General features: G+C 34.7%; 1 protein-coding gene across 9 annotated transcripts in view; it reads right to left on the bottom strand.

Moving 5' to 3' along the window:
* Nucleotides 1-24,703, bottom strand: part of PIK3C2G (phosphatidylinositol-4-phosphate 3-kinase catalytic subunit type 2 gamma) — a 378,973-nt gene that overhangs the window by 185,236 nt on the left and 169,034 nt on the right. For all 9 annotated transcript variants that reach the window (XR_008993799.1, XM_057492030.1, XM_057492029.1 and 6 more), the window contains 2 exons: nucleotides 11,272-11,365; nucleotides 9,772-9,866 (listed from right to left, as the gene is read on the bottom strand). Coding sequence is in view for 8 of the 9 variants with exons in the window: in XM_057492030.1 (XP_057348013.1) it covers nucleotides 9,772-9,866; nucleotides 11,272-11,365 (189 nt within the window). In the remaining variant the exon portion in view is untranslated. The remainder of the gene's footprint in view (nucleotides 1-9,771; nucleotides 9,867-11,271; nucleotides 11,366-24,703) is intronic.

The following is a 24,703-nucleotide window of genomic DNA, read 5'->3' as shown; positions in this document are numbered from 1 at the left end:
TTGTAAATACAATTAACACAAGTGAAATAGGAAACTGAGTTAGGAGAAAAGCAAGAAAAATCTCCATTTAGCCTTTTCAAAGAGTGATCTTTTGATGAGTAAAGATAGAAAGTAAAATAAGGCCTGAAAATAAATAACTTACTCATCAACTGATATAAAACAAAAAGAATCATGAATCTTCAGAGTCCAAATAAACAAACTGGAGAACATAGGAGGCAGCAAAAAACAGAAACTGTTCAGTAATTCCCCAAAGCTCATAGAGACTCAACACAAAAAATTTTATTTTATAACATAGTTAGTGGCTGCTTGGAAAGGTCTCACCGTAAAACACTTCTTGCCAAATCACTAGATGTAGTCTTGCATTTTCAATCAGAGTTTTAAGAAACAGAATAGTTAAATCAGCATAAAGCACCTTACACTGTGGATCCAATCAGTGTTAACACCTCATATCTCTTAAAAAACTTTTATTCCAGAGCATCATATTTTTCCCTCAGTCATTTAATTCAACTTTACCCAGTTCCAGAGAGCTAGGGGAGTTTATTGTTTTATTTTAAAGAGCAAAAGTAATTAGAATACCATTCTCAATCATAATGTAGGTTGGTCATGGGGATAGTGATACAGAAAGAAGAACATAGCCAATGATTCTGTAACATCTTCCTATGTTGACAGATAATAACTGCACCAGTGGGGGTGAGGATCTACTAATAATATGGGTAACTACTGAACCACTGTATTGTATACCTGAAACTAATATAAGACTTTCTTTCAATAACAACAGCAAAAAAAGTAATTACAATACCAACAGCCAATTCTGTACATATAGTATCATGTAATTTGTTCTGATTACCTGCTATTTTAAGTGCAGCAGTTAAGATAAGTTAACCTGTAGGCAGTACAAATGTCTATATGGTGTGATGATTTTTGTTAATTCACACAAGAGGTATTTATTGAGTACCAATTATATGTACTATGTGCAATATTCTGTATTAAGGATGGATGGTTAAGATGGGGACTCACAATCCAGAAAGGAAACATAGGGTTTTATCTATACCAAAATCTATTCTCCACTTCACACTTGAAGAAAAAAATTGATATTTTTCAGATATCAAAATCTTCAGGGAAGAAGACCAGCTTAGAAATAACTCTGAATGTTCTAAACCAATTGTGTAAATCAATTATCTAATTGGCATCTGATCAGTTAAGTAGTTCAGGATGACATAATCACCCAATTCTGGCAAATGATACAGGAAATTAACTCTGCTATGAGGTTTATAAGAAAATTTTTCTGCCTGGATAAGAATCAGCCCCTTTTCCTTTGCTACATGTATCATGTATGACACCAACTGTGGCAGTCTTCTTGTAACTATGAAGTGAACTGGCCTAAGGACAAGTCAACATACTGACAGACAGAAAGATATGAAGAAACTGGGTTTATAACAAAATCAATGAGCTGCGGCAATGATAAATTCTGGAACCACTCTACTAAAGGAACATCTTGCTATGTGAGAAATTAATGTTTCATATCTCTTAAGCCAATTGAATCACGATTCTCTGTTACCTGTAGCCCAGAGTGTCTTAAAGAAAAGGGCAAAGTATGCAATATGCTAAGAACTGTACTGGTAGTGTGTACAAGGATCAAGTTCAGAGACATCTCCAAAGAGCATAAAAACTTGAGCTAAGTCCTAAAGGAATCTGTGAAAATAATGGGACAACTGCATTTCAAGCAGAGGGAAATGCCATGTACAAAGTCATCAGGGCATGAAAGACCCCTAAAAATTTGATTAACTACCTGAGAATAGGAAAGACTATGAATGTAGAAAGCTAGACAAGATGGGGGTGGGAAGTAGGCAGAGTTAAGACCATAAAAACCTATTGCGAGCTCTTATTAACGGAGAATAGATTTTTATCTCATAGTCTAATCATTCTAAACCCTAGCAGTAAGAAAGAACTGATTGGAATTATGGAATTATGCTACCAAGCTGTGTGTTACTCAGGCTCTAGAGTTTACTTTATGAGTTAGGAATCAAACTGTATTTATTAAGTAAAGATTATTCTGAGAGTGGTGTGGAGGATGGACAGGTAAGAATGGAAACAAAGTAAAACAATTAGGAGGTTGTTTAATAGTACAAGTAGGTGATACTGAATGCTTGAGCTAAGGTGCTGGCCAAGTTAATAAAGAAGAAGGGACAAATTCAAGACATATTTATGAGAAACAATAGAACTTAAGGACTGATGAATTGAGGAAGGTTATTAGGTAAGAATAATGGCTGCCAGGTTTTCTGTGTTGGGTATCTTGATAATATCTGTAAACCATGACATGGCATATAAAAAAGATTTGGGAATGGTGAGGGTATAATTTAAAAGAGTATAAAGTAGGGATACTTACTTCAATTTTGGACCCCATGAGGGGTGACAGTCATTCACCATAGTTACATAAACAAATAATGAGCTCTCCAGGTAAAATGGCTATAAAATATACCCATAGGTAATGTCTTAGAAATATTTATAGAATGATTGGATAAAAGACATTTTTAGAGGCTGTTTATCAAAATAGTGATTCTTAATGAAGTAGCTAGGCAGTAGTCTTTTTTATTTGTTGAGATCAATTTTAGCTTTTGAAAAGAAAGCTGATTAATATAAATGCTAGTTTTCTTCTCATATCTATTTTTCCTACCACTTGACAGCCAAATTTCTTGAATCATCTTTATTGCTTTACCTTTCGCAGATGCAGGTCTGGGTTTACCAGATAAACAGCATTTGTTTTTATATGTAGATATACACCTGGTCCACTTTCCTACACTCCCTTGCACCTAGGTGGGGTCTTGTTACTGATTTCTGGCCTATGGAATACAGGCAACAGTGATGTGTGCTACTTCTAAACATGACACCTAAATATATGGTCAACATAGTGTGCTAAACCTCTCTTTTTTTATCTGGGTCCAGAATCAGGGACATTCAGATGGGGACTCCAAATTTAGGGGATGACTGAGCCCAAATGGGAGCCTGGTAAGTATATCAATGTACTGATATGTCCTGATTCTCTGTCATCAATCCAGATCTTTCTCCTGGTCTTTAGGCTTCTATAGATCCAATTGCTTCCTGAGTATTATTATTTAAAAGGAAACCAAAGATTGATTTGCTTACATTTTATTATTGCCAAGTTCTGATCTGAACTACAGGAATTAATTTTCTTATTCATTTAACTTGAATGGACTAACTTGAATTTCATTGGCATATTTCTAATTTCTTAAATATTTTTTTTGAGAGAACTGAGAAAGTCTTGGTTTTATATAATATATATTAAAAATAAGTACAAACTGAGTCTATTAAGTAAATTACTCAGTAGTTTTCTTAACACTCATGGTTTAATAGGAAAACTAAAAGAGCAGATTTAGTGTTTTAAGTAAGAATCAGGAACTACAAAAGAGATTCTGGGAAAAACTTATTCTTTCCTTCAAAACTTCTTTGAGGATACAATATTTTTGGCAAAAATTTTGAACTATTAGATACAAATATCTCAATTTGGGATGCTGTTTTCTCTTCAGTTTTGCTTCAAGTTAAGGAAAAGTGCCCTTCAGTATTTGAATGAGTTCCTAATTATTGACAGAAGAACAAACATTTTTAATTCTTCAAGTTGCACTTTTTTTGTAAGTAGTTATTGAATTAGAAAGAGACCTGAACTGGGCCTGAGATGTCATTTAAAAAAGATTTTAATCTCAATTCTATAGCCACCTAGATGATTTCATTGGATGAATCATTTAACTTGTTGAAATCTCTTTCTGGGGGAAAAAAGTATTATAACAGATGATTCTTAAGGTTCCATTTGATTTCACTTCATGTAACTCTATGAATACGTTAGTTATACTATTCATTTTGGAAGACAAATTCAAATATTATTAGAAGACAAAGATACTTTCTGAACAGATTGCCTTTTTGTCGATAATATATTTTGTTGGTTAGAGCAAAGCTACAGTCTGATTAAGAAACAGTGAAAAATAGACAGTATAATGCTGGTGGTATATAATGAAGTTAGTACATATATATATATATACATATACATGTATATGTGTGTGTGTGTATATAGTTTATTTTTATAAATCTTCACTTTTTAAAAAATAATAGAAGAATTTGAAGGGATAATAATTTAAACTAAGGATATAGTTGAGGTGGAGCTCTGTTCCTGGCTTTTGCATTGATGTGGTAGAACTTTTTATGAGATTCTGTTTTCATATATATTTAACAGGAGTAAGAAGACATAATGATATTAGAAAATTAATTTAAAAATTATATTAAGTTTTTAAAAAATCTTTTATTAAAGGAACTACATAAAACTTCTATCATATAAAATAGAAATAAAGCAGACAAAAACAACTATTCTTAAAATATACCTTCACTAGGAAACTGTGCTAAAGGATTTTACAGATTAATATATAAAAGGTAAACTTCCTTACAACTATGTCACATTTTTTTTCAGGTTGATTGAGGTAGAGAACAACAATTGTTAGATTAGTGAATTGCTTCCTCTAAGTATTTTATATGGTGTGTACTTTTCTGAGAATGACAGCAAAAGATAATTATAAGAGATCAATATTAAATGAAAGCAATACATATCTTCTCCTTACAAAAAAGTGAAGAGTATTTTATTATTTATTACATTTGTAAAGGTGAAAAGGTGAATTAGTAGAAATAAAATGATTCGAGAAGGTAAAGGATTGAGGCTTTGAAACCTCCTATTGTTCTGTATCATAAGTTCTCTGTCACACCATGATAACTCCGTAAAGTACAGTTCTTACTCTTACTTTGGGGAGTGTTTTGGACATCAAAGCAGAGAAAGCACTTACTTCCTTTGTGTGTTCATTTCTGTGCCTCATCAGTATTTAACTCTGACAGAATGGAAGCACACGTTTAGGCTTTCATATTGACTTGATGGCTTGCCTCGCCTCTCTGCCTTGTAGTTGTATTTGGAAGGGTCATAGGCAAAACTGTCAAAAGGACATTTTGTTGTCCATTCTCTCCTTCTCCTTTGCCTCTGCCACATAGCCAATGAGCTCCTTCCTGTTGCCAGGATGCTAATGTATTGTTAGTCTAGGGGCTTCTCTAGGCAAGTGTACCATTCTGTTTTACCCACACGGGTTCAACGGTATCTAGCACCTCAATATTTGTCACATAAATCCACAAAGGACAAACTAATTCATCATAAGTATTACATTCTGACATGTATTTTTTCATATTAGATGAGAACTTCTGGGAGGAAACAATATTTAACCTAAAGAAGTGACCCATTAATGAGAGAATTTCAGGCATCAAGGGAGAAATATTGAGGATAGGGGATAAGTGCGACATGTGTGATTTCAAATTACATGATACAAAATTTCCACATTATTTTGTTTTATTTAGAGTAGTTCCCAGTTTGAGAATTGCCCCAAAATTCTAGATAAGAAAAGTTCAGAGTAGATTGTTTAAAAAAATGAATGGGCATATTTCGCATTCTCTCAATTTTATGGGTAACATATTAAAGCTTATAGGATATAGTTCTTCAATACCATGTGCCACCTTGGAAAGGCCGCATACCCGAAACACCACTGCCTCATTCACTCTGTGGTTTTCCCAAGAGGACCGGCACACACTGCTGCATCAGCTTGGTCTTCAAGCCCTAATTCCTGACTTCTGCTCACATTCTGCCTCCAGTCCGGTTTTGACTTCACTGGTGATTTCCGTTGTCTTGTCCTGCTTGGGCCAGTCTCTCCAAATTGCTCTAGCCTTGCCATCTCTGGTTTGGCATCCGGCCCCATTGACTGCTCAAACAGCCCTCTTCTGCCCCCTTCTGTCACAAGCCTCCATGTGCACAGCTGGGTCCAGGCAACTTAGTCCTAGTCATTTATTTATTCACCAGTAACTTACGGAATAGTTGCCAAGCACCAGTACTGGACTAGGTGCTTGTGATACATCAATGAATAAAACAGAAGGAAAATGGCTGCACTTACAAAGTTTCCAAATGGGAGTTTCATCTCAGCCTGAGTCCATACTTTGAAGGAAACATTTTCAGAGTTTTGCAGCACAGGGCTTAAGTAACAATTTATAAAGGAGCCATGCTATAAAATGGCTCCCTACCATACTGATTTTGATTTAAATTGAATCTTCCTTGGAGTTCATTCAACCAGCTTAGGAGCACGAAAGTCGGCAATATTGCTTTCCATTTATGGCATATTCTATAGCATACTGATGCTCCAAATTTTAAAAACATACTTGAAGTATTTATCTTTAAAGTTCTACAGGAGAATCCTTCCTTGCCTCCTCCAGCTTCTTGTGATCTGGCGTTCCCTGGCTTTGGGCTCCATCACTCTGAGCAATGCTTCCATCGTCACATCCTGCTCTGTGTGTATGCTCCCTTCCGTCTTTTACAAGGACACATATAATTGGATTTAATATCCACTTTAAAAATCCAGGTTGGTCTAATTTCAAGATTTTAATTTAATTACATCTTCAAAGGCTCTTTTTCTAAATAAGGTCATAGTCACAGGTTCCTGGGGTCAGGATGTGGGTATCTTTTAGGAGACCCCCATTCAACTCAGAAAAAGGCACTGAATTTAAGCTTCTATAATTAATTACTATAGGATAGGAAGAGGGACCTACGTATGAACAGAAAATAATAATTAAAGTTCCTATTTACAGCCTGCCATTTTTTATATTAATTTTATTTTGGTGTCATTAATCTACAATTACATGAAGGACATTACGTTTACTAGGCTCCCCCCTTCACCAAGTCCCCCCCACATACCCCTTCACAGTCACTGTCCATTAGCATAGTAAGATGCTGTAAAATCACTACTTGTCTTCTCTGTGTTGCACAGCCCTCCCCGTGCCCCCCCCACACTATACATGCTAATTGTAATGCCCCCTTTCTTTTTTTTCCCCGCCCTTATCCCTCCCTTCCCACCCATTCTCCCCAGTCTCTTTCCCTTTGGTAACTGTTAGTCCATTCTTGGGTTCCGTGCTTCTGCTGCTGTTTTGTTCCTTCAGTTTTCTTTTGTTCTTATGCTCCACATATGAGTGAAATCATTTGGTACTTGTCTTTCTCCGTCTGGCTTATTTCACTGAGCATAATACCCTCTAGCTCCATCCATGTTGTTGCAAATGGTAGGATTTGTTTTCTTCTTATGGCTGAATAATATTCCATTGTGTATATGTACCACCTCTTCTTTATCCATTCATCTACTGATGGACATTTAGGTTGCTTCCATATCTTGTACAGCCTGCCATTTTTTTAAGGGGCAAATTGGGATGGAAAGCTTTTTAAACCTTCCAAATCGAAAGGTTATTGTTAACTCTCTTTCCATGAAAAATAGGGGCTACCAATAGTGCATTCACCCTTCCAATGGAGAAGACTTGTGTTAATACCAGGGCAATTTCGGCTTTCAGGAAAGCTACCCACAATGATGCCAAGAAGTCAAGGTGGTTTTCTGTCCGAGCATGCTTATTCATGGTTCAATGTCTGGGGCAACCACCTTCTGGTTAGTGGCAGTGACAGGTGGAATCAGCAGATTGGAGGAGAGCTACTTAGGAGGTAAGGAGTTACAGGGCTTGGTGAACAATTAAGCATGTTAGTAAGGAACAGGGAAGATCCAGAAAAGATTCCAAGCCCTGGATGTGCAGGACAAGATGTTGAGTTCAGTCCTAGATATGCTGAATTTGAGAAGGTGGTAGTCATCCAAGTTAAAAAAAAAAATCAATAAACTGATGGCTGATGGATCCCTACCTTTAGTGTTGTGTTTGTTTGTTTGTTCGTCTTGTTTATAATTACAGGGCATTACTTTTTGTTTATTTTTCAGGAAAGATACACTGAGGGTTTATTTGTTTCTTTGTTTGCGTGCATGATGAATGGTCTCAAATTCGTCCTTAAAGTTTTAACTCAAACATTCTACACATAAATATTCCCCAACCATGATACTAGTGCCAGCTGTCTTTTAAACTTCAAGACATGCTTTAAATATAAATGTTATTTCATGCTTAGTATATTTTGCCTGATTCTTAATTTTTATTTACATTTTAAAAGGGTGTATGCATTTAAAAATCTCCCTCCTTATTTTAGTTTTCCTTTTTTCCATAGTCTCATAAATTAAGTAATCAAAAACAAGCAGTCCATTTGTAATTGATATTCTTTTCTCTTCCTTCTATCTTATTCTCTTCCTGAATCAGTGAGAGGAGTGGTAGGCTCTTTTGTTGCTCCTTGTCTTCTTCATAAAGGTGAGAATTATACATAGAAAGGCTTTTCTCCCAACCTCTTTGGTGGTAACAGTGACATAATTATATTTATTATGAACTTGCAAGTATGACATTGATTTACAACTTTGCTTTCATTCATTGTCGCCTTTCAAATGACTCCAATTTTCATGCTGCTTTAGCAGGTGAGGAACTTACAAAGGTAGCACATGCATTTAAACAATCGTTAATCTATTAGGATATGTCTTTAATATTTTGTTCTATTTTTAAATAAGTCTTTTTACAAATTATCTTTTTATATACTTTTTATACCTGATATACTTCTGTATTATGGTTCAGATATTTAAATCAAGATTGTTATCTGGTCATATTACTTTTTAATTTGCTTTCATTTAATGCACACAGGTAAAAAAAGAAACAAAAGTGAAATTTTAAGGGATGTAAACATGAATTTAACAGAGAAAGCATATACACATGAATTAAAATAAGTTTTAATATGACAGAAGAATATCACTTAGTGTATCCACTTAACTTCTCTTAGCACTGCAACAGCTGATGGAAAACCCTAATAGGACTTCATTTAGAGCTTGGCAAGAGAGTCTATTAAGTGAAGGACCCAGTGTTATAAGCAGGAAGTGTTCTGCTTTTTATAGGCCTTAAAAATGAAAATGAGCATTAAAACAAACATTGGTACCTGACAGTTCTGTGTATCTCTCCTTTGCAATGAAATGTTTAAGTCATTCACATGGGACAAGTAATGTCAACATAAGTATCATTTACTGAAGCAGAAAAATATGATACTGAAAAATAAGAATGACTTCCTTTTTTTCCCCCTACTAATTAAAATTCTTCCCTAGCAGTTAAAGCCATTAATAATTTCTGCCATAAATATATGAGGACAAAAGATAGATCCAATTTTATCTATAGGTCATTGACACTTTAAAATGTTAAAATTTTTCTATGAACTTGAAACTACAAGGTTAGTAATTAAATTGAAAGTACAGCATCCAAAGAACATCATATTCAATAGGATCAAGAGTATGTAATGATGGGAGAAATTCTGGTATCTCTTAAGTCTCATTTCTCCACTAATAATATTTCAAATTTATGCTTTGGGTAAAGTTAGTGCCCTGGGAATTTTCAAAAGAAAGAGTATATGTTGGCCTGTACTCTATACATAGATGTACAGAAATCACTTTTAAATCACATGTCCTTCCCAAACATCCAAAACTGTCCTACAACTAGACCTTGTATTGAAATTTGCAACAAGTAGATATGACCACAAATAGAACTTGTGATTTCAAGCTATAGGAAACGTAAAATTATGATGGATTTAAACAGCAGCAACCGTACAATAGGAAGACTTTGAAGATGGTGACAGTTATATTCATAAATAAAAATAACCTTGACAAAGATTCAAACTCGGCTGAATTTTAAGTGGAAGTTTGTATCAATTACCAGTTAAAGGAATCTTCAATTTCTTCTAAAGCTCCCCCACAGAGAGAAGATGACAACAAAAGAGGTTTCCTATCCTGTTTTAGCTAGTCTTACCAGTAAAGACGATGGGCAATCTGGATGCTTTGCAGTGAGCGGTGTAATAGGAGCTGCACCAGAGGACTTTCAAGGTTCCATTCAAACTTGACAGCCTGAAGTAAGAGATATGATTACTTTACTCTTTTCTTTTCAGTTACGAAATTATAGCAGAATACAGAGGGACTTAAGAGGCTTGAAAAAAGACCAAGGAAAATAGTATAAACATATAAAAAATATATTAATAATGTATTTGATAATATATTAATAATGTATTTGATAATATACACACATCACACAATTTGGGTTTGTGTAGTCTGTTTCCATTCCTTACTTATGCATTAGTATAATAGAATAATAAACAAGCGCAGGTGGCTGGTCAAGTTAACTATGTCTAGACAGAAAATCCTGGCACAAAAATAGTATCATAATCAGTGTCCTGTATATAAAAATGGCACTATTAAACAGCAGATATTTCTTCTCTTTGGGAGATGAAATTAATGCACATTGAAAGCCTTAATTGAATCCACCAACTGATGTATCAGTATTAATCTGCAGGCCTTGAAGCTTTACTTAGAGGTTTCAGAACTGATTGTTGCCACCATAATCCACCCATTCCCAATTCCTTTCCCTGATTTCTACTGTGAACAACTAAGATTTTCTAGGATACTCAACCTGGTGGATCACTCGGACGGCAGTGGCAGCCCCTGATATCCTTGGGACCTCCACCTGCACTTGTCAGGGACTTCACCCTCAATAGTGAGTACTGGGTCCCCATCATCATCATCCCAGAAATCTGAGTATGTTGTGAAAATAAAACTGCGCTCTTGTCATAAAAATGCTCAATCCTGCTTGAGAGGCAGTTTCTATCTTTAGTTGCTCAATAAGCCATTTAAGTCTCTCTCTCTCTCTCTCTTTCTCTCTCTCTCTCTCTCACACACACACACACACACACACACACATTCAATAGTTTAAACCAGTTTTATAGTGTAGCACAGACAGAAGAAAAAAGTGGTTACAATATTCATTCAAAATACACATAAAGAAATACCTCAATATGCTACCCATCCTCAAGGATGGAAAAATTTATGAATTTCTAAGGTGTGAGAGCATCAAAGATGATTTCAGCAATTTGCATAAACTCTTGAGGCTGTCTGAATGTCTGAAGACAATGATGTACGTAAACTGCAGCTATGGCCTCTTTTACTTATTGTTTTACATAGTCAGGTGAAACAATTTTATCACAACCATTTCTATATTTTCTGAGTACTGATAAGTGACATTCTTTTAAAAAAACTTTCCTTTTGGATTATATATGCCTTTTTTGTAACTGTACCTTTTTTGTAACTGGCTAGAGAATGCCTACATTATGCATGTTGACATATGAGCCAGAACTTAGTTCCTTGGTTGGTCAAATTGCAATATCACTTTTATGTTGTCTATAGCTGACTCACTGAAAATTTTTTAAAGAGAATTATTAGTTGAAGTCCTGGAATCCTTTGGCAGCTCTGCTGTTCGTACCTGGACTAGTTGCGGGAGATACTCCAGTAGTTCATCATTCGAGAGGTTGTCTAACTGTTGAACTGCCACTTTACGCATTTCTTGATCTGGAAAACTAATGCAAAGTAAATATATCTATTAAGCTGTTAATGGTACAGAAATAATACATGAGAAATGTCAAGGAGAACAGAGAATGAATTCCACCCCTAGTGCATAAGACAAAATAATAATCTCAGTCAAATTAAGATGATCGTTAGCACCAACTAATTATTATTTTTCTGTATTCTGTCTCTCATATAGACTACACTAGAAAGCCCTTTTGACTAGATTTTGGAAACTGGGGCTTAAGCCAGATTCCTGCCAGTTTTTTGTCTATAAAATGTGGATTATAGGATATCTTTAATCTTTTCCAAAAATGTATGAAAATCTTTGATTATTTAGCTATGCATTTGTTAAGTAAATTATTACCAGCTGGGGACCTGATGGTTTATATGATTAAAAATGGGATATAATATATTTAAATGAGTTTTGGCCAGATAATAATGAAAACCAGAAATTTAGAGTCTCTTATAATAAATAAACAAAAATAATTTAAGAAGCCTAAACCTTACTAGGCTTGAAGTTATTTAGGGTAATTGTGCCTTATTCATTTCTGGACTGCATATGCTTGTAAGATTTAGCACCCATTAAACACTTAATAAATGTTTGTTACTGAACTAAATATATGAAAGTACTTAGCATATGAATTTCTATTTCAAAGACAATTAATCCTCAAATGGGTTCATCAGGTTGCCATCGTCTTGTTCCATCAGAAGAATTAGATTCAATTATCTCCAAGCTCCTGGGAAGTGTCTACAGATAACTTTTGGCACCATACTGTTTTGACATGATTTTTACATACTGCTTTGATGTAATTAGATGTAAACAGGGCTTTGATAGAAAGACTAATTTTAAACAAACAAGTTTTCAGAAAAATTTAATGTGCATAATTTAAAACTTGAAGGAACTCTTTATAGTGACTCATTGAAAAACAAAGAAATGAATAAACAAATAAACCAAAATACCAAATTCCTTTTGTATGGACACTAACTGAATGGTTTCTAACCGGTCATGTGGGAGGTCTAAGAATTGGCTTCTAATACTATGCAGGCCAGAAAACTTCAGTCTTTAATGTCCAGTCTCTTCTCAGCATATCAAGTTACTAAAAGGTGAAATGAATACCATGCAGCTACAGTGTCAAGCAAAAAATGGTATTATTCACTATCTCCTAACTGTCCTTAACAACACTTTGAAACATAATGCTTAAAACAGGTTACATATTTTTTCATCATTTAAACTGAGCATTTTAATTGTAACAAGAATTTTACTTTCAAGGCTAGTCACTCAAAACCCTTATTTCTGACTTTCAAATACTTTTTCCAATAATTTTCTCCTTTTGAGCAATTTAGCAATAAGACCTAGTGAGGACTGTAGTCCAGACATATCTCAGCAAGTACTGCTAAGGTCAGAAGATCTCAGCACAGCATCAAGCACAGACGGAGAGCAGGAAGGGTGCAATAAAAATGCAAAGCCAGAAGAAGGTCAGCTTGTTTTAGCACACTGAGGCTTTATTTTCTCCTAACTAAATGTGATTGACTCAAATTTATTGCCCTCAATTACTAAACCATTTGTCTGAAGCCTGTAGACATCAAGGTCAGTTAGAGGACAGTTTGAAGGCTTAGAGAGAATAGTTACTTGGTATATTTTGTTGCCTAAGTAATGACTTAAGTCAGATACTAATCACCCATGCTTTCTTGTGTGCATGTTTTATCTCATTGATATGAATGACAACAAAGAAACAGAAATAGAAAATAAACACCACAACAAAACTGTTTGGTGAATACTATGCCTCTTACGCATTTATTTTCAAATACAAGAATGTAAACTTCATGAGAGCAGAAACTTTTTGTCTGCTTTGTTCACAGATGTGTCCCCAGCGTCTCCAGATTTGTGGGCATGCCCTACACATTTGTTTTAAGAATGTCTACATCAAAATAATTATCTTTCCTCCTAAAATAAAAATGCATTGAGCATGATGATAATAATGAGGAAAGTTATACTCTTGAGCCCATATTATTTATTTCTGTACTCTGAGGTAATTTATATTGGTAGCAATAGGTTTAACTCTACAAATACCACTCATACAAATTTCATATTTTTTTCCTCTCAGTCATAGGGTGAGAGAATAACAAATCTGAAGGTAATGGAAAAGAAAGACTCCTTTAGGAATAGGAGAACAAAAATCTAGTAATATCTGTATAGTACCATCCAAAAGGAAAATTATATATTAGTATGTGCAAATATTGGGAAGAGTGTTTTTGTACCTTAATGGAAATAAGTGTCTCTATTTATCCACTACTGTTGCATGAAGTTTAGAAAGAAATTAAAAGATAAATTGCTAAGAAACCAACCACATGACATTCTGAGATCTGACTAAGGCCTAACAACTTTAAAGCATATCCAAATATAACTTGCATCTGACTATTTTAGGAAGAGTTGGCCATGTTAAAGGAGATCCTGGCAATGTTAGTGAAGTTCCTGGGAAATGGGCTCTTTCATACATGCTGGCAATACAGAGCAACATGTACTTTTTCTTTTAATCTTTAAAATGTGATTTCTTCCTTGATCTAACAATTTTACTTTTGGGAATTTGTCCTTAAAAGATTATCAGATGAATGTAGGATATATGTATGCAAACAAAACTAGAAATAATGTTAATATTTAAAAATAAACAGGTTAAAAATGCTGTAGCCATATGACAGACTACATGCAGTCATTAAAAATATTAAAAGAATATTTAACGCTGTGAAATATTAAGAAAAACAAAATCACATGTTCTTTTAAGTGAGCACATTGTTGTGTAAAAGAACAAGCATTGTTATTTTTCTGGTTGACTTAAAATATTCTTTTAACATAGGCCCAAATACAGATCTCTGCCTCTGGAGAATTTCTGCTTGATGCCTTTTCAGGGCCCTGAACTCAAGCATAGATCAATGGACAAATATGTTCTACAAATCCTGGCATTTCTTCCCTGTGACTGTCTGAAACTATTTAAATATTCTCTTGGGATATAGTTGTTGGCATTTCATGCTCAGTAACTCATTCCTCAATGAAGTGAGGGCTACCCATATTAGTTCTCTGACTGATGTGTGATATTTACAGACTGAAATGTCATGTGTAACAGAAGAACTGAAACCTATTTTGAAATTTCTACAAGCCAGGTTATTGTGCTTTCCAATAATCCAATTTGCTTGAAAAGTACATAGAATTCCTGCCAGTAATAAACCAGGAGCCACTCCCATGATTCTGCTACCTTGGCTACTAATTACTATGTACATGGACATTATACATTATATCTGGGGAAGAAACATTTTCCAAAGGAACTTCAGTGAAATAGCAACTCTGTATCTTGCCAACAATGTAGAGTAAACACAAAATTTAGGTTAGGCAGAGGATCATGTTGGAATTGCAATCCCTACACGGTCAGGAAAGGAAGAGTATCAAGTGTTTAGGTAACTCTTTGGCTCCAGGTGGAAGCAGGAACTGACCAGTGGTAGGGTTTGCTGTAAAACAGAAGTGCTTGTATTTCTGGTCTCATGACCCTATCACATTCTTAAAAATTATGGAAGAGTACAAAGAGTTTTATTTATGTGGGTTATATCTACCAACAATTATCATATTAAAAATAAAACCAGGATATTTAAGATATCTTTCATGTAAACATAATATATTCCTATGAAAAATAGCTATGTTTTCAAAAACAAAATATTTAGAGAGAAGAATGATACTGTTTTACATTTTTGCAAATCTCTTTAATGTCTGGCCTAACAGAAGACATCTGTATTGTCCTATCTGCTTCTGCATTAAATCTGTTGCAATACTTCATGTCATGTAGCCTCTGTAAACTCCGCTCTGTGCACACAGTTAAGTGATATTAGACTTATTATGAAAATAATCTTGCAACACCCTTGTGAGCATCTTGGAGACTGCAGACCTCATTTTGAGGTCCCCTAGTAGGCAACATAATTTTGGCATGTGTTATTATTGTAGAACCATAAATCAAGAAATCAGCACTTGCGCCCTATTTTGAAGACAGAAGGATATCAACCTATGGGTTCCCTAAGTGACAAATTGGCTTTGAAGTCATCTAATCAACATTCAGATTTGAGAATTGTCACTGCTCCTCCCTTCCCTCAAACATTTACAATTTGTCTCCTTTCAGAGGGCAATAGGAATATCACAAAAGATTCAGACAACCTTCAGTAGGGCCAGTGGAATCATTAAGTGAAATTTCAACAGAAAAGTACATCTCTCAACTTCTCCCATTTGACTTGCTATTTTGTCACTTTTACTCCTATTTTCTCCCTATATCATCGTTTTTGTCTCTTTTCTTCTTTTTCTGGTTTGAGAAGTATGTAGGGTCAATAATGTACTCAAAGAACTTTTCAAGTTATAGGCAAAAACCAAATGTGTTGTAACAAATGTCAGCCCTTAAAAAAAGCAACTTTGAGTAAACTGAAAAGAAATATGAGATCAAATATAAGTGTAAGAAATGTTAGACTTCAGAATACACAGTAATAATTCATGCAGTATGACATGAGGCTATTCACAGTTAAAAGCCCCAATATCAGGTTAGAATTAGAAAATCATTGGAAGTGCAGAACAGTTTCTCCAACAGGTTTTGAGTCTGATGACACACTCAGCATCAGATTGGAGGGAAAATGTCAATATGAATATCTTTGCTATTTTTTTAGTACTAAAAATGATCAGATATGACAGAAAAATTATTTTTTCTAGGAAAAGTGGTGAATAAGGATTCTTTAAGATGACTATAAACTGCTATCTACTGAATAATTCATGTTCCTTCAAGGATTTTCACATGATTACAGAGTGTAAGAATTCAAGAAATTGGAGGTCTGGTTCAATCTCCCTGTCACAGAGATGAAGAAATTGAGATTCAGAGAATCTGAGCTGTTTGCCCAAGGCCATTTGTTGGTGGCACTGAAACTAGAATCCAAATATCTGAATACTAGGCCAGTGGGTTTTCTATAGTACTTCTAGCAAGGCCTTTTTATCTTTTGACTAAGCATTACTACATATGCTTACATAAATTCCACAAGACCAGGTCTGACTTATTATTTATTTTACTTCATTCTAAATGGATCAATTGAAACACATAATAGTGAGCAGTATAATTTGTCTAATTGAACTAGGGCATTGGCACAGTTATAAACCAAAAGGAATAAGAATGAATCCTAGACCCAAACAGACGTGGGAACTGTACAGAGATATTTCCTGATAGTCTATGGAATGACATATAGAATTTAGGACTTCACTGTACATTTATGGTATTAATTAATTAGATATTATTTATAATTAAAGAGTTGTTACTGATTTTGTTCATTTTTATGATCACACTTTCATTTTACTTACAGATAAGCTTAGAAAGGCACTATGTAAAGCAAGTGGTATATGGAAAGTACCACGTAGAGATTTTGTGTTTGGATGGATTAAACATTACATGCAAAAGCAGTATGATGTTATGAAAAAAATTGAGGGATTTGGGATCTAAATAAGAAAGCTTTTCTTTTCTGACCCTATGCTCTCCCTCTCTAAGCAAATTTATCTACACCTTTCACATAACTCCCACCCATCTGTAGATGATTTCAAATTGAGGTCTCTAGCTTAGATTTCTTCCTTGAATCACCACCAGCCATCTCAAGCACACTTCAAAGTCTATACCCCAACCTGAATGGCATGTTTTCCTAGAATCTATTTATCACCCATTAGGTGCCATTTTAGTTTCTATTATACATCTGTTTACATAAGACAGAAGCCAAGAAGTAATCCTTGGCACCCCCTCTTTTTCACTTCCCATCCTCATTAATTTGGTACTTTTACTCCTAAATGTTCTGATTCTGTTCATTTCATTATGCCAGCACTACTACCTTCAAAGGCAGACTTACCAGTCTCTGACACCTGGACTACTTCCATAGCTTCCTAACTGGTCTTCCCTCATTTAATTTTGCTTCCCTTACTAAATCCATGCTTACTCAGAAGCCAGAGTTATCTTTAAAAGATGAAAATCTGTTCAAAATTTTATCTCAGAATCACTTACGAGTTCACACTGCTACTAGAACAAATATCAAGCTGCTTAACATGGTCCTTTTTAAAAGTCCTTAACAAGGTCATCCAGTCACATCTAACATGTATGCTTATTTTGCTTCATTCACTCCTTCCCTGGACTCCAGGCACACTGGCTCTCTTACAGTTTCCTAAATTATGTTTCTGCTCCAGGACTTTTCCATAGATTCCCTCTTTCCAGTCTTTTTGATGCTGGCCATCCTTACTGGTGTGAGGTGATATTTCATTGTGGTTTTAATTTGCATTTCCCTGATGATTAGTGATGTGGAGCATCTTTTCATGTCCTTGTTGGCCATCTGAATTTCTTCTCTGGAGAATTGTCTCTTCATATCCTCTGCCCATTTTTTAATAGGGTTATTTGCCTTTTGGGTGTGGAGGCTTGTGAGTTCTTTATATATTTTGGATGTTAAGCTCTTGTCGAATATGTCATTTACAAATACATTATCCCATACTATAGGATGCCTTTTTGTTCTGTTGACGGTGTCCTTTGCCATACAGAAACTTTTTAGTTTGATGTAGTCCCATGTGTTCATTTTTGACTTTCTTTCCCTTGCTCAAGGAGATGAGTTCAGGAAGAAGTTGCTCATGCTCATATTCAGGAGATTTTTGCCTATGTTGTATTTTAAGAGTTTTATGGTTTCATGACTTACATTCAGGCCTTTAATCCATTTTGAGTTTACTTTTGTGTATGGGGTTAAACAAAAATCCAGTTTCATTCTCTTGCATCTAGCTGTCCAGTTTTGCCAACATCAGTTGTTGAAGAGGCTGTCATTTCCACATTGTATGGCCATGACTCCTTTATTGTATATTAATTGACCATATATGGTTGGGTTTATATGAGGGTTCTCTAGTCTGTTCCATTGGTCTATGGGTCTGTTCTTCTGCCAGTAACAAGTTGTTTTGATTACTGTGGCTTTGTAGTAGAGCTTAAAGTTGGGGAGCATAATCCCCACCACTTTATTCTTCCTTCTCAGGATTGCTTTGGCTATTTGAGGTCTTTTGTGGTTCCATATGAATTTTAGGACGATTTTCTCTAGTTCATTGAAGAATTCTGTTGGTATTTTGATAGGAATGGAATTGAATCTATAGATTGCTTTAGGCAGGATGGCCATTTTGACAAGATTAATTCTTCCTATCCATGAGCATGGGATGTGTTTCCATTTATTGGTATCTTCTTTAATTTCTCTCATGAGTGTCTTGTAGTTTTCAGAGTATAGGTCTTTCACTTCCTTGGTTAGGTTTATTCCTAGGTATTTTATTTTTTTTTGATGAAATTGTGAATGGAATTGTTTTCCTGATTTCTCTCTCTTCTAGTTCATCGTTAGTGTATAGGAATGCCACAGATTTCTGTGTATTAATTTTGTATCCAGCAACTTTGTTGAATTCAGATATTAGATCTAATAGTTTTGGAGTGGATTCTTTAGGGTTTTTTACGTACTATATCATGTCATCTGCAAACAGGGACAGTTTAATTTCTTCCTTGCCAATCTGGATGCCCTTTATTTCCTTGTGTTGTTTGATTGCCGTGGCTAGGACCTCCAGTATATTGTTGAATAGAAGTGGGGAGAGTGGGCATCCTTTTCTTGTTACCGATCTTAAAGGAAAAGCTTTCAGCTTCTCTCTGTTAAGTATAATGTTGGCCGTGGTTTTGTCATATATAGCCTTTATTATATTGAGGTACTTGCCCTCTATACCCATTTTGTTTAGAGTTTTTATCATGAATGGATGTTGAATTTTGTCAAATACTTTTTCAGCATCTATGGAGATGATTATGTGGTTTTTGTCCTTCTTTTTGTTGATGTGGTGGATGATGCTGATGGATTTTCGAATGTTGTACCATTCTTGCATCCCTGGCACAAATCTTACTTGATCATGATGGATGATCTTTTTGATGTATTTTTGAATTTGGTTTGCTAATATTTTGTTGAGTGTTTTTGCATCTATGTTCATCATGGATATTGGTCTGTAATTTTCTTTTTTGTGTGGTGTCTTTGCCTGGTCTTGGTATTAGAGTGATGCTGGCCTCAGAATGAGTTTGGAAGTATTCCCTTGTCTACTCTTTGCACAACTTTAAGGAGGATGGGTATTAGGTATTCACTAAATGTTTGATAAAATTCAGCAGTGAAGCCATCTGGTCCAGGTGTTTCATTCTTAGGTAGTTTTTTGATTACCAGTTCAATTTCATTGCTGGTAATTGGTGTGTTCAGATTTTCTGTTTCTTTCTGGGTCAGTCTTGGAAGGTTGTATTTTTCTAGAAAGTTGTCCATTTCTTCTAGGTTATCCAGCTTGTTAGCATATAATTTTTCATAGTGTTTTCTAATAATTCTTTGTATTTCTATGGTATCTGTAGTGATTTTTCCTTTATCAGTTCTGATTCTGTTTATGTGGTTAGACTCTCTTTTTTTCTTGATAAGTCTGGCCAGTGGTGTATCTATTTTGTTTATTTTCTCAAAGAACCAGCTCTTGCTTTCATTGATTCTATTGTTTTATTCTTCTTGATTTTATTTATTTCTGCTCTAATCTTTATTATGCCCCTCATTCAACTGACTTTGGGCCTCATTTCTTCTTCTTTTTCTAGTTTCATTTACTGTGAGTTTAGACTGTTCATATGGGATTGTTCTTCTTTCCTGAGGTAGGCCTGTATTGCGATATACTTTCCTCTTAGCATGGTCTTTGCTGTGTCCCACAGATTTTTGCTGTGTTGAATTATTATTGTCATTTGTCTTCATATATTGCTTGATCTCTGTTTTTATTTGGTCATTAATCCATTGGTTATTTAGGAGCATGTTGTGAAGCTTCCATGTGTTTGTGGGATTTTTCTTTTTCTTTGCATAATTTCTAGTTTCATACCTTTTTGGTCTGAGAAACTGGTTTTTACAATTTCAATCATTTTGAATTTACTGAGGCTTTTTTTGTGGCCTAGTATTTGACCTATTCTTGAAAATGTTCCAGGTGCACTTAAGAAGAATGTTTATCCTGCTGCTTTTGGGTGTAGCGTTCTGTAGATGTCTGTTAGTTACATCTGTTCTAATGGGTTGTTCATTGCCTCAGTCTCCTTACTTATTTTCTGTCTGGTTGATCTGTTCTTTGGAGTGAGAGGAGTGTTGAAGTCTCCTAGAATGAATGCATTGCATTCTATTTCACCTTTTAATTCTGTTAGTATTTGTTTCACATATGTAAGTGCTCCTGCGTTGGGTACATAGATATTTATAATGGTTATATCCTCTTGTTGGATTGAACCATTATCATTAGGTAATGTCCTTCTTTGTCTCTTGTGACTTTCTTTGTTTTGAAGTCTATTTTGTCTGATACAAGTACTGCAACACCTGCTTTTTTCTCCCTATTAGTTGCACGAAATATCTTTTTCCATCCCTTCACTTTTAGTCTGTGTATGCCTTTGGGTTTACAGTGAGTCTCTTGTAGGCAACATATAGATGGGAATTGTTTTTTTATCCATTCAGTGACTCTATATCTTTTGATTGGTGCATTCAGACCATTTACATTTAGGGTGATTATCGATATGTATATACTTATTGCCATTGTAGGCTTTAGATTCATGGTTACCAAAGGTTCAAGGGCAACTTCCTTACTAAGAGTCTAACTTAACTCACTTAATATGCTATTACAAACAAAATCTAAAGGTTCTTTTTTTCTCCTCCTTTTTCTTGCTCCTCCATTCTTTATACATTAGGTATCATATTCTGTACTCCTTGTCTATGCCTTGAGTGACTTTGGGGATAGTTGATTTAATTTTGCATTTGCTTAGTAATTAACTGTTCTACTTTCTTTACTGTGGTTTTATTACCTCTGGTGACAGCTATTCAACCTTAGGAACTCTTCCATCTATAGCAGTCCCTTCAAAATACACTGTAGAGACAGTTTGTGGGAGGTAAATTCTCTCACCTTTTGCTTATCTGGAAATTGTTTAATCCCTCCTTCAAATTTAAATGATAATCTTGCCGGATAAAGTATTCTTGGTTCAAGGCCCTTTTGCTTCATTGCCTTAAATACATGATGCCACTCCCTTCTGGCCTGTAAGGTTTCTGCTGATATGTCTGATGGGCTTTGTATGTGATCTTATTTCTCTATGGCTGCTTTTAATAGTCTGTCCTTATCCTTGATCTTTGCCAATTTAATTACTATATGTCTTGGTGTTGTCTTCCTTGGGTCCCTTGTGTTGGAAGATCTGTGCACTTACATGGCCTTAGAGATGATATCCTTCCCCAGATTGGGGAAGTTTTCAGCAATTACCTCCTCAAAGACACTTTCTACCCTTTTCTTCTCTCTTCCTCTTCTGGTACCACTATAATGTACCAGATTTGGATTGGTCACACAGTTCTCTCAATATTCTTTCATTCTTGGTCCTCCACAGGTTTTTAAAAATGGAATATGTCCAGTAAAAAACTCATTTTACACCATCCAAGTTTGCTCGTTAATTCATATCTCAGTTTATGATGTAATTTATCTCTCATTTACTTAAAACAGAAAGCTCAAAGCCTTTCTTATCTCTTCTCTTTTTTTTTGACTTTCTTCTAAAATGTCTCTCAGATCTGCTCTATGAATCTCTACTAAAATCAGATCAGGCTCAGACCATTTTTCAAATGGACTATTTCAATACCTGACATCTATCTAATATCCTTGTTCTTATTTTCTAATTATTTTAGTCTACTCTTCATATTGATATTAAAATTAACCTTGCAGAACATAAATCTGATTGCATGACTCCCATTCTTAACAAATTCAGTGGGCTTCAGTAGCAAGCCTGTAGTACAAACCTGTCTCATGAGGCCTAAAAAAATTGAAACTAATCACCCTTTACAACCTTATCTCCCTGTATAATTCCATCCTAATATGATAATAAGTCGTTAACTATGAACTTCCATAACTGCACATGCTAGTCTTTTTCGAATGCCATTTCCTTTCCTTTCCACTCAGGAAATTCCTATGAATATATCAAGTCAGGGTTCAATTCTTTTGTGAGGCTTTCTTTACTTTCTCTCCTTTGGCATATGTAGCACTTTACACTTTGATTATAGTATGAAGTATATTGTGTGATGATCTCTAGTTTAAGTCTTTCCCTCTAAATTGTTATGTTTTCTAGTTTTCTAGGGACAGTCACTATGACTTGTCCTTCTGTCTTTTTGATTCATTGCACACCAATTTCTATGCACACATATTTTTGCTCAATAAAGAAATGGAAAAGATACACCATCATTCATCACTTAAGTATTTAGTCAAATGTGGAAGTTATAAATATCCCCCTTTTCCATACTCCATTCTGCCTAATTACAATGCTAGTCAAGAATGGCTTTAAATATAAACTAATTCCTACACTAAAGAATATAGTGGTTTGATGCAAACATATTTTTGTGGCACATTTTTCCAAGGAAACTAATTTTGAAAGCTAAGGTATCACTTGTTAAATATTATTCTTCCTACAAAACAATAATTTTACATTATGTGGGATGGCAAGTTCTCGTACCTTGTCAAATTTTTATGTCAGCTTCTGATGTAATCCTCTGATGCCAATTCAGAGCTGCTATTTTTAAATGACTACTTAGCTTGAACTGTCTTTTAATTCCTTGGGTAATTCTGCTTATTATTAGCACTTGAATACTTGGGCCTGTGCATCAGGGTTCAAGAAAATAGCAACCATCTGCCAAGAACCACAGATCTAAGCTGTTGGTCTCTGGTATTCTGACAGCACTTTCTCTAATGGAAATATCAGTCCTGGTGAGCACACTGCTGGCATTCAGTAGTGGAAATATTAACACCCTATGGCCCACACTAGATAAATTAAATCTCAGTATGTCTCTTGCTAAAAATAAACCAAAAGGAGGTGACAAATCTTCAGACAGCATTAAGTCAACAACAATATTAAAAATTTTCCAAGATAGAAATTGAGCACACCAGTTTTCAAGAGGTTAAACCACTGAAATAATAGACAATTCAAAGAAGAAAAAATTGAGATTTCTGAAGAACTCACTCTGACAACTCACTTAATAAGCACAAAGTCTTTGTTCTCAGAAAAGACAGCTTTTGAATTCAGAGGAGTTGAAAGGTTCATTTCTGGAAACAGCTTGTCCTCCAGTTTTTTAATAGTTTGGTTAAACTGAGAGTGGGAGTTGTAGTAAGAGTACAATGGAAATACACCAACCTTTTCAGTGACCTTCTTTGGTGCAAAAGGAATTGTCCAATGAGCAAATAAATCAAGTTTCTGCTAAGTCCCCTGAATGACACTTAATAAACAGCACTCTATTTTTACACTAGTCCCTTATAACCTCTAAAAATCTGGTTATTTAGAAAATAAATTACAGTGAAGTAGAAACATTCAAGCATAAGATAGTTAAGTACTGCAATTTTCTCAAAAGAAACTATTTTAGGATAGTTTTATGTGCATGTTTAATATGTTAATAGTCTAGAATATTTATGTAGGTAGGGTGTGAAGCATAGTAGTTAAGATTGCAAGATCTACATCTCTGGATTTAACTCTAGCTCCTCAATTTACTGTCATACTGGGAAATTTAACCTCTGTAAGCTTCAGTTTTCTCATAAGTAAAATTGGAATAATAATAGTATTTATAGTCAAGAAGGTATTGTAGATATTAAAATGAAATAGTACTAAGGTTAGCAAGAAAATTTTATTTTTATATTTAAAATATTAAGGGAGTCAAATAGATGTTCAGCATCTACTTAGGTAAAGAAGGTTCACTATAACCATAAAAATGCTTAGTTAGAAGGAGTGAGGAAATATTGAAGTCCATCCAGTGAGTCCTCTTACTTTACAAGCAAGAAAAATTAAGCAGTATTATAAGCTCCATTCTGATAAAACTTCTTATAAAAAATGTTCCATGAACTTTACAAAAGATGTTGACACATTTAAATGTTTTTAGACCAAGGTACATCCTAAAGGAATTAACTTCCCACCACTCAAAATCAGTTGATGCTTTAGAAACTTTAGAAAGTTATCCCCTAAGAAAATTACGCTTTAGAGATACTATAAAGATTCATTGTTTTGGCCTCTACTAATGTTCTTTTTAAAATTTTTGATAGCTTTATTGAAATATAAGTCCAATGCCATACAATTTGCTCTAGTTGTACAGTTCAACATGTTTTTTTTTAATTGAAGTATTGTGGATATACAACCACATATTGGATAAAGTATACAACACAGTAGTTCAACAGTTACCCATATTATTAATTGCTTATTATTAGCACTTGAATACTTGGGCCTGTGCAGCGGGGTTCAAGATAATAGCAACCATCTTCC

Source organism: Manis pentadactyla, chromosome 14 (assembly GCF_030020395.1).
Source record: "Manis pentadactyla isolate mManPen7 chromosome 14, mManPen7.hap1, whole genome shotgun sequence".
In the NCBI taxonomy this organism is placed as follows: Eukaryota; Metazoa; Chordata; class Mammalia; order Pholidota; family Manidae; genus Manis; species Manis pentadactyla.
The sequence above is the reverse complement of the archived record's forward strand: the minus strand, read 5'-3'. Positions and strand labels throughout refer to the sequence as shown.